An 18,775-nucleotide genomic window follows, 5' to 3' on the forward strand; every position below is an offset into this window, starting at 1 on the left:
GCAGATGACATTCATAAGGATAGAGAGGAAGGAGAGAGAGACTCGAGTAACCTTTTTGAATTTCAAATTATGCTTCACAGTTTCAATTGCACGGCTATGGTATCAGGATTGTTAATTTTTAATTGATCCTAGATGTGCCAAAGGAATCTCAACGCGATTACAGAAAGAAATTGGTAATGCGAGTGAAAATTATACAGGTCGATAACATTTTTTTTTTAAATTTTTAGTTACTATTGAGATACGTAAATTTTGATTCTATGTATCACATAATAACCAAAACCTTTATTTATTACTTATAAAGTTCGTTTTTGTCGTTTGTACGTTGATAAGTAAGTCTAAAAGATTTTGTTTCATAATTAATATGGGTGTCTATTCGGAAGAACAAGGAAAACATTTACACTAAGATGTAATGGACTTCATCGTTATTAACGCCATCAGGGGCAGTATAATGAGAGCATCACGGGGCATGAGGCTTGGGGTTTGATACGAGAAAGTCCATACGAAAATAGAAAAAGTGCGAAAAATATTGATTTTTAAACTTTGTTTATCAATTCTTTTACATTTGTAGTTTATTATTAATTATTGTTTTTCACAAAAGTGATTTAAATGCAAAGCTGAAGTTCGTTTAATTTTTAGTTACAACAAATGTTTGAGAAAATAGGTTATTCTTCTTAAAATCCGAAATATCGTTCTGGTTTCGACAATAAGCAAACTTTATCAAATAAAACTATTTTTTTCATTTATTGGTTATGTAGAAGAAATCAAAATTTGACATATAGAACCCAGACTCAAAATTCGTGTTGACCGGTAGTATTCGACACGTTATGATCCCACGCGGATAATTTTGCGTTGAATGTACGCGTTGCGTAAAATAGTTACAATATTGGATAATATTGCACAGAGTAATTTTGTGTAAGCTCGATACGAAGGGTATGTGCGTATACATATATATCTCTACGTATATTATATACACTTGAAACATTTGGGTGAATAGATAACTTTCTTTTTCTCTCTTTTCTCCTCTGCCTCCTTTTCCATCTGGTGGGTAAATATGTACGATGAAGAAAGACGGGGTAGAGAGATAAAAATCCATTGAAATGTAATTTCCTTTGGCGAGAATGAGCTCGAGTTTGAAGGCGAGGCATGTCTTGTCGGTGGTAGGTATTAGATATCCAGTCAAAAAGGCTGTATTTTTAATTTAGCTAGAGAAGAGCTTTATTTTATATCCTCACCCTACGGCGTTCGCTCTTCTGCCCCCCCCCCCCGCTCACCCCTCTTCCCCCTCTTTTCCCTCCACCCCATCCACCCCGTCCCGATCCCTTTCTCTTTACGGCCACCGCTCTCTCGAGCTGTCTTAGCGGAGCAAGCGAAGAGTCTTTCTTTTGAGAGTGCACACAATATAAAATAAAATGTGAGACTGTGGAGAAGATGAGGTTACCCGTCGTTATACACTGCTGGCCAGCCTCCTTCTACTTCTCGGTAACCACTACCACGACTACGACGATATACTTCGGTGGCGACTACTTCACTTTTTTGTGTACTATCCTTTTTTTTCTGCAGTTTTTGTTTCTTCGTTCTTCATTGATCAAACTTTTTTCTTATACTTATCCGTTTTCTCTTTGACTATGTTATTTATGCGAATAGTTCGTTTCACTATCGGATGAAATGTCGCAGGATCCGCAAACCCTGAACACTGTTCTAATGCATTATCGTGTGTTAATTGAACGTAGAGAAGCAAGTGAAATGAATCGATTACAATTTGGAAACTGTTTTGTGTTAGAAGTTGGTGAATTTTTGATGAAGAAAACAGTGCTGGATTTATTTTACATCCCAATACACGCGCGACGGAATTTGACAAGTTTGAAGAACATTCGTGAATGTTACTTCAACATACCGTTGAGAAATTCTCACCGCAATCCCTGTAACGTTTACTCGAAAAAAATGTAATCCATGTAATTATCCGAGAGGTTTTTTGTCGCGTTTCCTTTCGTGAAAAAAAGAATGAGGGAAGTTATCACCCGGCGAATGAAAAGTTGAGGTTCCACCGAATCTCCACGTTTTACGGCCTATGCCGCGTGTGTCTGTGTGCTCACTTATTTTTTATTTACCCAGATATCTCGGGAACGAATGAATGGATTTGGATGATTTTGGTCTCATTCGACGGGGTTTTTTTTAGCTTAAAACTTGATCGTTGTATTAGTTTTCGCCTTATTTGAATAACTAAATGAAGAACATTTCATTTGATGATGTTTCATGAGCTCGAAATGCACCAGAGAAAAAAATTCTCAGGCTGGCCCATCAAGGTTAATCAGATTAACTAATTTTTTCAATTTATTTTGGGTTAGTACATAACATTTTTCGTAAAAAAAATTGCTGATTTCTCATTCATCTGATGTTCCTGATTAACCGAGACACCCTTTACCTTACGTTACCAATTCCGAAAAGGATTCAAAGTTGAAATTGAACCGAAAATAAACATTATTTGAAAATATCAATGAAGGGAATTACTATTTCGTTTCCAGCATATAGGTATGAATTTCTGTAAGATCGGCGTGGTTGAGAACGCCATGCCATACTCGCGAGGTGGGTGTGCAGGCTGTTTGTCTCGGGTTAAGGCGACACGAATGGTATAAGGTATGATGGATGTGCGGGCGTGGACCATCTCGCGTTACCGCGCCGACCTTCTGAGTGAATTGTTTCCAGCGCGCATGTGACACACGAGTCTTTTTTCACGATCCTCAAATATTTGTAGATATTCTTGTTCAAACAAGAAATTACGCAAATTGTGTGCAGTGAACTTGACCAAATCCAACGACCTCTCATATCAACTCCTCAAGTATAGGTACAAAGCTGTATCCAAGGTACGAGTACACAATATAGTTCAAATTCACGATTATTTAGCGCTCACAGACAGTTGATGATGAAAATTGACTGTTTTTATTTGTTATATAATTTGTCGACGGGCTTTATTTTTCATTTACCGGCGATTCACAAATCAGGTTATCCGAAAGCATAGGCCAAGAGGCTGGAGGGGCGATCAAGTCCAGAAACGTGAAAAGGGGCGGATTGGGGGATCATTTACGGAGTATAAGAAATTATTATAAGAAAGAAAAATTGTTTCACCGAGGTGTAAGATCAATGAGAAAGTATAATTAGGAGTAGCAGGGAATCTGTTGAGGGTTGATTTTTCGAAGATTGGATTTACGTTTATTGAATTTATTTAGGAGAAATTAATGGGAAATAGAGGCATACCTTACACCCTCAATTACATCGACGTAGATGATACATTAGATCGACTAAATTGACGGGGGAGGTGTAGGCACTAAAGCCAATCTGATTATTGCTAATTGAAGGAGGGGCGGCTTCTTCTTTCTCCTAACCCTTGCCTACAGCGGCAAAACCGATTCTCTCCCTCCCTCATTTCCCACTTCCTCGTCTATAGCGGCTCGGCGGAGGAAACTTCCCGTGACTCCAGACGGATCGGACCGTCCAACCAACCCCTGATTCTTTCTACTCGCTTGCTCCCTTACAGAGATTCAACTCGGGCCAACGGTTTGAACCAACTGACGAGGATAATTGAGATCGGCTATCGATCGAAGTGAGACTCTATATCACATGTACTGACTTGGGAAAATTTTGAGTTCGCCTCCCTGCAAGTCCGAAACATTTGGGAAAGAGTCAGGAGGCAGTGCCTGGCAAAAGTAAAATGGAAGTAAAAAAATCAAAAATCAAAAAAACTGACGTAGTTGGAGAAAAAGATATTAACCGGAAGCACGTTTTTGGCCCTCCTTGAATTGGCAGGGTGATAATTGTACCTACGGTAAGTGTACCAGTTATTGAGACGTTTACTCCCAACTATTGACCCTTTTATTTTCCAAAATTATAAATTGACGGCACAAATTATGAACTTCTCAGTGACAAAAACCAATTGCTAGAGGGTTAGGAATTTATCTACGATGACTACTATTATAGATCATCAGAAAGGGGGGCAAAGCGGGTGATTTCACCCTTTCTAACAATATTGTACACAACGAGTTGCCAGATCCGCAAGATCCCGGCCGACCCCCGCATACAACCAAAATTACTACCGGATCACACCGCAAGATCCGAGGAAGCTGCCTGTAGGTACCCGGCAATCAGTCAGAATTGCAATTAGTCAAGTCGAGTTGGCTATTTAGCCTACGGTTTCGTCTGGTCGGTCGAATTTTCGCGTCGATTCGTTAGATATTCGGCGGTGAATGAGGGAACGGGCGGAGGTGGATTGGATGTATGCGAGATAATGCTGTTATTCGAATGACACGGGTCGCTAGGTCAGCGGGCGGTCTGACTCAACAGCCAGGCATCGTGAGCGAGCTAATGTACGGAGATCATTCGGGGTATTCCGCCCCCGAAACCCCCTGGATCGTGCTCGCTGCAGGCAACCCGCTTCACCTGGGATATATCCGCCGACCGGCTTACGATCGGAGAAACGGCGACTACCGTCCGACCAATCCTCGACGAAACCTCTCGTCGTTACCCCATCGTCGTGTCGAGGTAAGCAGCAGGCGGTTAGCCGAGCGCCTCCACCTCCACCGTGATCTATGCATCCCCAATCGAACCCTCTTGTACCGTAGTTACGGTATGAGGAGCTTTGGGGGGGTGTATAAACTGCTTTGTGCAGCCCATTTGGAAAACACACACATACCGGCAGTGAATCTTGATTGTGATGTACCATAAATTGATTGTTTTGTGTCATTTTTTTCGGATTCCTGTTTACTTCTCTAGTCTTTCAATACTATCGTAGCCATTCTGTTTTCAAATCATTGCTAAACGAATAAACTGAGTTCACATTTGTTTCTTCATCCCGGACGAATGTACATCCTATCCATATGCTCTGATGGAAGAAATTCAATATCTAACAAGGTCGCTGCCTGCAATTTCATGGTACTACTCGGAAAGGCGCAACTGCATGAAGAGAAAGTCATCAGTCGGCACGTCACACCTGATTCTTATAGATCTTGTGTTGATGCCAAGATGAACTGCTGTGTACGAAAACCAAAACGCGTAGGGTAGATGCGGTGAGGCAGCGAATTCGTTGAAGAGTTCGATACGAAGAAAGAAGTCAGAGCCCAGGGCACTGAATCGGATGAGGGATGTCTCTGGTTTCTCGTCGTTGTTACGTATATAAGGTATCTGCAGGTGCGCAATGCGTAGAAAATACGGTTGAGAGTCGTGGGTGTATTATAGAGGGACTTCAGGATGATCTCGTGGATATCTACCCCGGTATCAAGCTGTAGGCAATGCGGAGCAAAACAGAATTGGCAAGGTAGAGACTCTGGAAACGTTGCAGCAGCGTAGGTATATCAGGAAACCAATCGTCAAACTTTCTCAGTTCCCTATTACGCTCCCGGCCTTTCCTATCTCCTCTCTACACGTACGTGTACGGTGTTATACACGTACAATGTACACGATTTGACGTTGCATGCGGGACTTCTGCCTTTCGATGCAGCCACTACAATGCAGACCCAGGCTAAAAACCTGCATACAACGAATTATAAATTTGGAAAATTGGGTTTCGAGGAGAATAACAAAAGCGTGGCTGAGTCTGCGTTTTACCCATTTGTCAAAGTTGAATCTCATATCTATACCTACTGACTCCGTTAGCGCGATATGCAACTATAGTGAAAAATTGTTACAGCCATAAATTGCGAATATCACTAGCGGCACGTAGATCCAAGACAGGCCGTTAAGGGTTGAGTCTAGAGAGTGTGTGGTACACCCGATTAATCACCGAGGTTATACCAAAGAATAGGGGAAGCGAAGCAGAGGGATGGGCACTGTGCAAATATCCGCATGCACGTCGTGAATTTTATCACACAGGAACTCCTGGGTCGGTACAAGTGTAACCGTGTTTGTTACCTCACAGAATTATCGGAAAAATTGTGAAACGTGGCCTTTTTTTCCAAGTTTTCTTAGTTTTGGATTTTATCAGTTTTTCAGCAAGTTGCGTAGTATCGAATTAATCTTTGTAAGCAGTGCACGGATATTTAGATCGATTCGAGACCATGCATGTACGGCAATGCTTCGTAAACTGAGATGATTTTTTTTTAGAAGAAACGATGCAAAAGAACGAAAATAAATAAATTGTTTAAATATGAATCATGTATCAGAATAAAAAGAGAAGAACCTAATAAGCACGATATGCCAATCACACTGAAATCAACTTCTTGAAATTGTCAAGAATCTAATTGCGGTGATATGCTCGTGAGGTTGCTGGAAGAGCTCAGGTCCCCTTAAACTCACCGAAACGAAGGAGATAACTAGGTCCCCAGGTGAAATTATCACTGAAACCCTTTCGCATTCCAGAGATAAAGAATCCCACAGAATTCTTATGGAAATTGGCTTCCGGTCGAATTAACTGAATCTCCAGTATGTTATAGTACATATCCTCTCGATAAAAAGTTCTCATGGACACAAATTCCAAAAATCAGGAGTTTCCGAGGTACAGGCTTCGGAGGAAAGGTGTCCAGATATTTTGATATCTGTGGATTTCGTGGTATCCATGAATTATAAGTTCTTCAAAGGGATTCGAATTCAAACAAATTACTAAAAAACTGCCCTGTTGACTCTCAAAGATAGGCAGGAAGCCGTTATTAATTCTATCGATGCATTGATTCCATCCACGAACTCGCTGGTTCACCGGAAGAAGGTGCAATGTCAGATTTCACGTGAAGAACGAGAGCCTCCGCGTCTTGCCACAATCGACTTGTCCTGTTTTTCACGCCTTTGCGGAGTCCCTGCGAATCGGCTGTGCAGTTTTTCATGAATGTGTTTGATTCCAGGTCCCCTTTAAAACTTTGGCATTCGTAAAGATCGCGTAATCCATAGATATCAAAAAATTCATACACCCCCCTTCCGAAGCCTGACTTTTGGAAACTACTAATTTTTGGGACTTGTATCTACGAGAATTTTTAATCGGGAGGATGTGTACTGTAACATAATCGAAATCGAGCCAATTCGACCGGCAATCCTTTTCTATAAGAATTCTCCGGGTTCCGTTAGGTTACAGAAAGTAGAAAGGAGGACACTTCTTCAAGTCGCGAACAAAGAGAGATAATTCACTGTATTCTTCTCAGAATGCAGATTTCCGACTTTGCCTGCGAGGTTACAACCCTGACGCGGGCATGCGATTATGCGGTATTTGGTTTGAGGATCAGGTAATGGGCGAGATAGGCTTGCGCCGGAAGTGACGTGCGATTGAAGCCGTGACATCGACCCAGCACCGAGAGATTTTGGTTAAAGCGATTGGAGCAAAATGCCTTTGCCTCGACATACCGGCACGGCGCCACACCGCGACCGTGGTGGTCGAGACAGAGTCTTAATTAAAACCCGATAGCCCGTAGTAATGACCTGGCATTGGTCCCGGGACCCTTGCAGGATCAGACACAGTCCCTGTTCGACAAACGATCGCCGCGATGAAATGGGAAACGCCGGCGTTGTGTTGGATATCTGTTCGATCGTCATCTAATGCCGCTAATACTCTGTTCTCCTGTACCGAACGATGCCTTCTGACTTTATACACTCCAGCCGTTTTAAGCCACATCGACTGTAAAGGGTTCATTATCACCCCAGTCCGTTGAGCCTCGCGACACGTGACAATTTGTTGGTGCCAGATCGGAAATACCAGACCTTATTGGTCTCGGATCACCCCAAAAATTCGCAGAGTTCAGCCTTGAATCTTCTTCTAGATATTCGACGTGAACCATTGGATTAAAATCTTCGACTACAGTTTGTTGAGAGATTCAAGTGTCAGGAAGGTTTCATATTCGTATTTATTAATCATCTTTCGCAGAATTTTGAATACCCTGATAGTGTTTTTCTCCCGCAGTGTACCTCCTCCCTCGAAACTACGCAGCGTGTAAGAGATCGTTCGTTCGGTACCTAATATACTACCTCCGTCACTGCGCTCTCGTCGTTGAGACAGAGGAAAGTATACAAGGCAAAGCTGTTTCCCAAGGGGCTAACAAAAGCTATACTTTACGCCGGGATGGACACTTTGATCGATTTTAGCCGGACGTGGAAGCAAAGTAAACCAAGGGACCTGCTAGAATCCAACGGGACGTTCGGGGACGTAAGGCTCGGTGTGACTTAATCCTTTTTAATTAAGCCCTCTTTCGATCGTTTCGTCGCGGCTACTTGCCGAAGGACAGCGAAACTGGCACGGCCAGGCTTGACTGCTCCCACACAATATACTGCGAAGACTTCGTACACGCCAAGTGATGTAGTACGTAATATGCGAGAATCGGGATTGATTGTTATCTTGGGTTTTACTTTGCTTATGTACTCACCTCAGCCAATGACGTTTTGTTACGGTTGTATGACAGCAGATGGCGTCGTACTGATCAGCTATCCACACTATTAGGATTATGTAGAAAGCAGTGGTCGTGTCGTTGAAGAACTCGGACATGATTGCCTCCATTCCTGGAAGACGATAAATGAGACAATGATATCAAAATGACCCAAGTTTTCATCGACTATTGAAACAAAAAAGGCCCATTGTCAGATACGCCATTCGCAACGACGTACTAGTATAATTTTTTTTTTTGTACTTTTCGATATCAAGAAATTTTTTCAAACGGTACTTCGTAAAACTTCTAGTGAATTCAGGGGACTTTCGGATTACCCGATGCACAATAACGTTTCAAAATTAAAATACAAGTAAGCTTAGGTTTAATTACACCTCGTCGCGCGATTTAACGCGAACCGACGCAGTCGCAACTTGAGTTCGGTGACCACATATGCCGCGATCTTGAGCTCGCGATTAGTCAATTACAAATCTTGTGCCATTTGAGGCAATGTTTATCATATGGAGGGTACAGAGGTATGACGGACTATCTCCCTCTATAAAAAGTGTTCGTAAAATAGAGTACAATTAAGGTTGCACTGTTGTAGTAAAAATTCCAGAAAGCGGTAATCAGATTGAACTCTGATCGCTTATTAGCGCCATTCTGGTGACTTTTTGAACCACTATTTGTCGCATTTTGGTGGACACTTTTTCAGTTGGAAACCCATGTGAGATAATTCTCTTTACCTCTACCCTCCATAGTTTACCACATGCCACACATAGACTGAATTACTGCTTACAAGATTGAACGCTGATACTTGAAGTTGGAAAAGTACGTTTAAGTTTGATGGAAAGAAAAAATTGAGTATATTAGCAATAAATATGATAACATAAAATTACGATCTTTCATCTGAACAGAAATACGTAAACACATGTACACATATACTAACCAATACATATTAGGTAATACACGTTATACGAATACGTAAGCGGTTTTCTATGTATACATATAAATGCACCTCTTCCTTAGAATAAGAAGCTCGTTTTTCTCTCGGGGTTCCAGTGTGGCTACGAGAACTCTTACGACTCCTTTTTCCGAAAAAAGGAAGATCGAAAAGACGGACCTAGAAGTTGACTAATGTTCTCGAGCTGTTAAGTTGATTTGATAGAAGTCCCCCCTTCCTACACTCTCCTGGAGGATCCCTGACACCCTTACGACGTTCTCATCATTCCCGTTCTAATCTGAAATTTATACATACAGCTGCATCCCGTATTGCGGGTGAATTCGTATGAGACAACCATAGATCCTGAGTTTTTGCGGAAAACAAACGATTCGACTGTACCCACTCTTGAGAATAGATGGATGACCCTATCTAGGTAGAGAAAAATTCGAACCTACCAAATCCAATTTTTTTTTTTCTGTTTTTATTCATTACAGGGATTTGATTTTTGTAGGATTTCAGATCGTCTTTTTGGCAGCAGCGAGTAGTAACTGCTGTTATTTAGGTTCTGTAAACCTGAGATAACACCGGCTCGCTATATTTTATCGATGCTTGGTAATGGACCTATTAATCGAATAGTTTTTGGACAATTAAATCTGTCCAGAGCAGCGTCAATTTGTCCCAGTTAAATTTAATTCAGCCATACCGGCCTGTATTACACACACCATTATGTCCGTGAACGAAGGCTCGACAAATTGAACAAATTATTCTTACAAATTGGACTACGAACACGACATGACCGGTTTCCTGCACCACGGGAAATTTGGGGGGGGGGGATTCACGTGTTTGTAGATGCATCATAAACATCATAATATGTACAGATTGGTAAACATTAAGGAAAATAGTGAAAGGTGCTTCATTTAGCCATACCTGATCGAGCTGAATGTAAATAAATACAGCTTGCAAGTGAATTCCAATAAAGCAATATTGATTCTGTTAACTTGCGCAACTTTTTCCCACCCATCATCCGCATCCCCGTCCCCATCCCAACCTGAATCCTTGGATATAGATATCATCTCACCACTTACACCAGGCGAAGCACCCTCATTCCAACTACGGAAAGTGTTACTCAATCGAAGATAAACACCCGAAACTTCGCAACTGTTATCGCGCTTCAACGCACCGTAATATACTCGGCTGCCATTTGTTCTTCGCAGAATCGATACGTCGATGTGTAGCTCAGGACGTTATTATCCCACACCCCAGAGACATCGCACTTTCGAAATTCCATTCTGAAATGCTTTTACACGGTCTAATCACGCGTTGCTGATATTCAAACTTTGCTCAGGCTTTACTTCTTCCGAGATTCGCTGAACGTACATCAACTTTATCTTTACCCGTGGACTAGGCACTACCAAGACGTAAAGCGTTTATAAAACACTTTGTTCCGCTCCCGGTGTTTGTGTTCTTGTGTATTAGTCTGAATACCTTTACCAACCAATTACCATGAATCAACAGTCCTGAATTTTTTGAAATGAGAAATATCTTCGTTTTGCCAACTCAATCACCATACTGCGGTTCCTTCAAACTTTAAAACTTTTAATACGGAAATAGTTCCAAAATTCACCCACATTTTTTAATTTTACATTTCATTTTCCTAAATAAGTTGAATTGGATATCGTTCTCTTTCCGATATATCTATATTTATTGGTGAAATCTTAGTGAACATATCGCGAAGCCATCAGCGAGGATTTGTTCATTTGAATAAGTCCACCATCGTCAGTTTAAACTACGAATCCGTGATGCTATCGTTTTCAGTATCTGCTCCTGAAGCAACGATCAAAATAACGACTAACGTGAAGATCAGTTGGTTCACGGTACATTCGGATCATTACTGTGCTCTAAAATTTTTCCCACCACGCGATTTAGTCGAAATAATCGTTCCGGGAGCAATTCGGCTGTAAGTCAATTAAAAACACAGACCATTACCTACATGTTCGTATCCGTATCTACGAACATGACCGATGGCATTAAGGTATATATATATATATATATATATATATATATATATACGCAAAGCGTAACGGAGCGTGCAGTCTCGCGTGTGCGATAATTAATTGTAATGATATACCGTATACGCGATGGGAGGTCGAGCGGGAATAATAAAAGTGCGTTTTACAAGGTGCGCCCTGCCCCTGGAACGTGGAGGTTGCCGCATGCCGTTACTCGGTGCAAAGTAATGCGCCTCCTGATCCAGTTCGGCCGGCTGGTATCACATACCGGGTGTCAGTCATTTGGTCACGAAACGGCGAATGACCTGACTAAAACAACCAGCGCCGAAGTGATGATACGGCATCTTCGCTACCTAAATACGTTGAAACGCTCCGCTAAACGTGATTAATAGGCTGCGAACCCGGCTCACCAATGCAGCGCACGGACTCTTATCTGTGGGGTATGAAAATTAAAAGGGTTAGATCCAGGGAATCGTGCAGTAGGGGATGATAGGAATAAATATATATATATATATTACACCGATTCGACCGATCAGTAGCTTAAAATTCTTATGCTAAATGAATTTTTTACAAACAAATACTTCCTGTTCAATTGAAAAGGCATTTCACACACTGAATTACAAACGATATGCTGGGTTGGTTTGTACACAATGGTCACACAGCTGTATAAACGATCTCAAAATAACAAGAAAATGTCTTTCACTTCATAGTAATGAAAGTCTATCAAAAAGTAAAGGAATAGAAACTTCTTTTGGGCAGTTTATTTGACTTGAAATACGGAAAACGAAAGTTGATTCACGTTTGCGATATTTGAAGTAGCCTGAAAACTTCGAATTATAACCAACATAAACATGAATGATTTTTGAGTGGAGAAATTCTTTAAGTGATTTAATACCCATGAAAATTCTGCATTTCAACCAAAACTAGATTTCACACCATGTCCTGCATTTCGCTGGGTGGCCATTACTGCATATCATGAAATAATTACTTTCTGTACTATATTGTTATACCCTTTAGCCGCGTTATAAATATCCCCAAAAAGAAGGATTGCACATTTCAATCCATCTTTTTATGCTGAGCAATCGAAAGCGAGAGAATTTTGAAACAAGCTAACAGCGCATCCAGTCTCGTTGAAAGTAGTAAGAGGGAAAGAAAAGATGAAGAATCGACGTTGGGTAATTAGTTTTTTGACCAGACACTCGGCGACGCGACGCGGTTCCTCCCACCCCTGCAGCGTGAGGGTGACAAGATGGAGCCTAAAACGAAATAGCATCTCCGGAATGCTAATGAAGCGCCGACGAGATCGCCGAAGCGTGCCATGCTTGAAGCTGTTTCTTTTTGACGCCCTTCCCAATTGTCACCCTATTTTTTGTACCCAACTTTTCTCTTTATTTCAATTTCTACATTCATTTACTTTTTTTCAATTTCGGACTCGCTAACGAGCTCGGATAACGGTATACATAGGCAGGTACATAACACCGAGTAGCCAATTGATCGTGTACGAAAGTATTACCGAGTTGTTGGAGTGAAAAGTTCATCGATCAGTTTCAACGCATTTAAATTGGTTCACAGCGTTCGACTCGTCGATCGCGACCGACATAATTGCTCGGCGTTGCGAGGGCGCTGTGGCCGTCATACACAAATATGTACAGGTATGTGCAAACTCGTGTCTCTGCTGTGAATACCTGCGTTCGATCCATACGAAACGGTACCAAACGGACGACGAATGGAAATTAACTAAATCACAGCGATTTCCTCAATGCGTTGCGAGTACTGGAAAAACGTATAATTGAATTTTCGATAAACATTGAAATTCGTCTCATGGTGCGGTGGTCTCGGGAACACGCAAAGCATACTTTTCAGGAGGTTTATATTGTTAAGTTGGATTTGAGTAATTTTGATTTCACATTGTTTCTGTTTTCTTTCTTACTTTTTTTTTTTTTGCACTATTTATGACCCCCCTCAAAATGCCGAAACGTCAGGTATTTTTGACAGTTTTCATGGGCCCTACGACACTAAGAAACTACACTCATTACATCGTTAAGACAGCTGCAGGCTCCAGTCATACCTAATGAAAACAGTATAAAGCATGGGTTGCAGTACCTGGCCTAAAAAAGAAAAATTCGCTGGGGCCGTAAGAAATTTATAAAATTTCCGCTGCAATTTCATCCTGGAGCTGAGATAAGATTATCGAGTTTCCCCTCGTATTACAAGGAGAATTTTAACTTCTTTATATAAAAGGCGGTCTAGTAGCCATCGCAACCGTCCGGCTGCTTGCAGCGCGATTCGACCTAAGTGAGAAATGCCCAGATATAGTATGCATTTAAACTGGTGCATTACCCGGCGGCATTATCCGATCCTAAAATCTCATAGTTGTCTCTAGCCCGTAAAGGGAATAGCCTATTTCCAAAACCTAGTCAACTCTAGTTTTCGCTGTTCGCGAGAGTTCATTTTATTCGACCAGTCCGGGACTCTTGCAGAGTATCGATTCCCAAATCCCAAGACCTCTCTAGCTGCTCAAACCTCAAAACAATATTGCCCATATTTATAATCGTCTTCCACTTCCATTTTTCTAGGGTGTTCTTGCAATGATTCAGAGAAAATAATAATTAAAGATGTAAATTATCATCTGACTTTTACATTAATCATGTTTTAGATCGGTATAAGAAGCTTTGCTGGTTACTGCAAGTTCAGTTTTCGGAAACTTTCCTCATTATCCACGCATTACAAATATTCAATAGATTCGTTTTTGAACTATCTTTACATCAATATACCATTCGGTAAATAATTCAACACAAAGTGTTTTTCATTTACGATTTAAATATTCAAAAGTATACGTCTGTTAATTATACACCTACAATTGAACCTTGTATTACCGTATCCTCATCAAGACCCACTTTATAATAACAAGTCAATAAAGAAAATTTTAAATTATAATTTCTGTTTCACCGTGCAGAACGAACGTCAGGCTTAACAAATTCCTGGTTTTCAAATCAGAGTTATTTGTGAAATTAGGGATTTAGTCTAGCCATGTAAGAAATAGCCATATTCAAAAGAGCTATACCCACGGTAACTGTTGATTTGCATTTCTGTTTCCAGTGCGGATCTTCGGTAGAAGAAAAGCGGGGCGTCGAGGAAAGGTTGGTTCAGGATAAACCGAAGTAGGGTGGTGTGTACAACGCGGTACGGAGAACGTGGAAAAAAGAGAGGGAAGAGGGTGAGCTTGTGTCAACATCGAGCAGGTATCATTGATCTGTGACGCGAGCCGTAGGGTAGAGCTAGAGGGCGTAGCTGTGACGAAGAACAGGATCAGGAGGAGGAGGACACGAAATGTTATATACCTCCGTATGTTTGTCGACGAGCATCAATGTGTACGATAAACATATCCATCTATACACCCGGATCTTCTACGCTATTATACTTGCTCTACATATGTTTGTAACTCGCACTAATGATCGATACGAGAATGAGGAGTACGGACCCGGAGAAAGGTGGATGTGATAAGATGAGGTGCTCTTCAAACTGTTCATGCAAAATGACTTGAAGATATTAAATTCAATCAGGGAATTGTCTGCAGTCCATTGATTGCCATTGCACTCTGTTCCACGAAGCGACGAACTGCATTCCTGAGGACCGTAACTAATCGAAGTGACATACAACTAACTGATTGTGAATTAAAGCTGGATGATCCTTGTTATGGATTTATTTAGTATGGATTTGGCTATGCGAACTACTTTTTCCGCTTGTCCATTAAACTTAGGATAGTGTGGGCTTGACGTCAGAACTTGAAAAGAGTATTGTTTCGAAAACCTAAATTGTAATTTCAATAAAAGTGTATCCATTCAATCCTGACTCTAATCAGTACAATTTATAATAAGATGATAAATAAATCATGAAATCCTCATATCGCGATTCCGAGAGGATGGGTATACCTCCGCGGCCTCTGTCAACACCGTTCATGGAAAGAATTGCGGAGGGTGCGGGACTGCAGGCTCGTGCCTCGCCGGCAGCTGCACGGCTTACAATAATTCTCGCCTTCTTTTTCATTTTCGTGGATTGGCGGCTTTTAACGGAGGCGAAGCGATACCTAATTAAGAGATCGTATTTCCCTGGGCCCAGCAATCCCCACTCTTTACGTCGCATTGGTTCATCCAACCGAGCTGTGGGAGCTGAAAAATGCGCGTTTAACGTCGAGTTTTGGCGAGACGTCGGAGGCGCGCAAACGTTTATCAATTTCCTCCCCATCGACACCTCAGCTTTCGCTGGCACACGCGGCCGAAAGTGTCCGGCTGACACGGACCGTTTGGCACTTGGTCATGCAGACCTAACGTAGCCGGCGCCGACTGGCGCAATTTAACTCTCAATTATGCAAAAACAGCCCCGAGGTTATGCCCGCCTGTAATCGGGTTTGACACGGATTCACTGCGAAGGCGTCACGGCGGCTGTGAAGCGGGAACTTTCTGCGTCTAATTTGAATCGTAACCTCCCTGAACGTAGATGCGGATCAATATTCGGTGGATGCCAATATCGAGAGAATGTTGCAAGACGTTTGATCGAACGCTTCGTGCTCGGACATTTTCTTTGGGAAAAAAGCTTTTGACTTGACCGGTCAAGGATAATATTCATTTCAAGTTTCAGTCGAAAACCTGATCACCCTTTTGAAAGATCCCTATTACTAAATATTAGGGAGGTCCCGAAGAAGGGCATTTTTGAACTTTAGCCGGCTCGACCCCCAAATCAGCTCCAGATAAATTAAAAATAATTCCCTCATTTTTATACATTCATATCTCGACTGAATCTGAAAAATTTGGGAATTATTTTTTAATTATCTGGAGCCGATTTGAAGGGCAAACTCGTCAAAATCAAAAATGACCTTTTCAAGGACCACCCTACTAAATGTCTATAATAATAACAGTTGACGCTTAATTTTTCCAAAAATTTAGTTGCACTTTCAACGAAATTCACAAAAATTCGCTTCTGGAGGTTCAACTTTTTTCGAGAATGCCATTGAATCGTAGGAGGATATCTCAAACTTGAGTTGAATCGAATTTCAAACCAAATAAACACAATTCCATAACTTTCATGGGCATTTTTTTAGGCAAGTTGTAGTACGGCAATCCCATGCTTCGATCATTGCCATCGCGAGCCGACATCCTGATATAATTTTGATTTGGTTGAGGTGAAAAAATTCTGTATAGGGATGACAGATCAGGGTGCCAGCGCGTGAGATCACCGACTAACTCACCCGACTCGAAGAGTATATAGGATGACGAATGGAGGGCAGGAAGCGACACGGGAACCGGAACCCATTACTCCAGATAACAACTTCCCGACGCTTCCGTTCCCTCTTCGTCGCCTCTTGCCATCCCTTCCTCTTCCATTCCGATCCTTAAAGTGTCATCTGACTGTAACCTCACCCCTGATTTCTCCCACCTTTAATATTTGTTTTGATGTTTTTTTTTTATTGCTTCTTTTTTACTCCTTGCGTAATTCATTTGCTACGGAACTAGTGGCTGTGAGACGTGGTATGACTAAAAAAAATCGAAGTAGACTTGAAAAGACTTGAAAACAAACAATTCACAAGGACCCCCGGGTTAGTCATAAAATAAAAAACGCTCAAAATCTTGATCCTTTCAGCACTGATTTGATTTTTTCAAAAAAGATAGTAGGATGCTCGGCTAACCATTGAACCAGGAAAAGCCGCAGTCGGAACTTCGATATTCTAGCCATTGACCTTGGCGCCTGAAAAGCTTCTACCTGGAGAGCCCAACTGTTGCGTGTTCATTAGAAATTTATGCAGAAAGTTGGGTAAGCCATTACGGGAAACGATAAGTGAGCAAACCGATTCAAATCACACTTCGGCCGATACGGACTTGTGTCGCTGTCTATGGGCAGCAAGTAAGTTGAGATTGACATTTGAACTGCCAATCGATGAATGATTGGACTGATGGATTAATTTACGGATCACTTTCGGAACCAGATACTGTAGAATTGTTGTCAATTCTCAAGTATGTTAAACATTACTTACCGACAAGGGCCAGGATAACCGTGAGCAATGGTGCTGCTGGGAATGATACTGTCACGTTGAATTCGAGCATCTGGAGGAGGTCCACTGAAACATGAGAACAAATTGAAAATATTACTATTCGGTTCACTTTCCATCCTTTACGGTGAATATCGAACCTGAAAGTTCCGCATAACTCAATTCTGGAGTCGGAGTTCAAACAGATTGTGATTTCAGATTGAATCATTGAAAGAAGTTTTAATACATTGCAAAAATAGGCTTTCATACGCTTGTAATTCTGAAGCCTTATATACAGGTATACATCAAAAAACTCCTTATTCGATGAGTTTCGATTGAAAATTTGTTCAATCTCATTGTTTCTTTGAAATTTGAGACGTCTTTGAGGAATTACAATTTCTGTCGCCGTATGGTGTAGCCCTTATGTACATTTCACTCCCAGATGACTTCCGTGTACCCAAATGGTACACGTAATGGACAAAAATCACCACGAGCATCGGGTGAGTTTGATTGAAATTCGTGGTGTATGGATTCTTATGAATATTGATAATGCGTCAGCCGGTGATGTCGTGGTGGGTTGCCTGCGCAAGGGGTCGCGAAGTTGGTGCCAAGATGAAGAAGGGGGAGGAGGAGGATGAGGAAGAGGTGGAGGAAGGCGATGGGACGATGGCGTGTCGAGTTGCGGAGAGTTGGGCGAGAGTGAGGTACCGGTTCAACGCGCCACTTCAAAGCCCGATGAGAGTTAATTTTAAAGTTCGCGTCTTCATCAATCTTGGTTTAAATTTCTGCAAACTTTTATCATCACATTACTCGGAGTAGCACTGCGCTCGCTCTCACGCTTCTGTCTATACGGCTTGTGCGAGTGGCAGATACGGGCGTGAGGTGGGGCCTGTAATACCGGCAGTTGCCTTGATGGCGACGCGGATGACCGCCCGCGGATGATGCCGCGTCACGCAGACCTACGCACCGCATCCAGGAAAAAGACCAACTGAGAAGATGACGGCAAAGATGAAGATGAAGAAGAAGAAGAAGAAGAAGAGGAAAAGTACTCCTCAACCCAATTCCCCCGACCCGAAGCATCGGTTTGATGAATTTTAGATTTTCACCTCATTAATATCTCAGTCGATTCCCCCCACCACAAGCTGAAAGTTTTCCCTGCTGAGTTCAGCACAGTTTCAACGGTTTTTCTATTTTCTTTGCGTTGGTTTATTTCTGTTCCATTGTTTTTCACCTTTCTCACCTCACCTTATGCTGCTTTTTTTTATCAACCGCAGGTGCGCGCCCTGCTTGATTCAGCTTCTCACGTTCGTCGTAGACGGCGTATAAGATCAGACGGCAGGATTTTTGAAGAAGAACGAACCCAAAGCAGAGACGCAGTCGCAGCTAAGAGGTATATCATCGCCATTATCGAGACACCTACGTAAGGCTGGATAAGGTTCGGGTGAGGAAAAACAGACTGTTGGAGATAAACATCGAG

General features: G+C 41.8%; 1 protein-coding gene across 9 annotated transcripts in view; it reads right to left on the minus strand.

Annotated features, from left to right (window-relative positions):
• LOC124225034 (membralin) overlaps positions 1 to 18,775 on the minus strand; it is an 80,007-nt gene that overhangs the window by 35,126 nt on the left and 26,106 nt on the right. For all 9 annotated transcript variants that reach the window (XM_046637431.2, XM_046637433.2, XM_069133017.1 and 6 more), the window contains exons 9-10: positions 17,305 to 17,388; positions 8,328 to 8,460 (exon numbers count right to left, since the gene is read on the minus strand). In XM_046637431.2, the coding sequence (XP_046493387.1) occupies positions 8,328 to 8,460; positions 17,305 to 17,388 (217 nt within the window). The remainder of the gene's footprint in view (positions 1 to 8,327; positions 8,461 to 17,304; positions 17,389 to 18,775) is intronic.

The sequence above is a fragment of the Neodiprion pinetum genome, chromosome 1, assembly GCF_021155775.2.
Source record: "Neodiprion pinetum isolate iyNeoPine1 chromosome 1, iyNeoPine1.2, whole genome shotgun sequence".
NCBI classification, from domain to species: domain Eukaryota; kingdom Metazoa; phylum Arthropoda; class Insecta; order Hymenoptera; family Diprionidae; genus Neodiprion; species Neodiprion pinetum.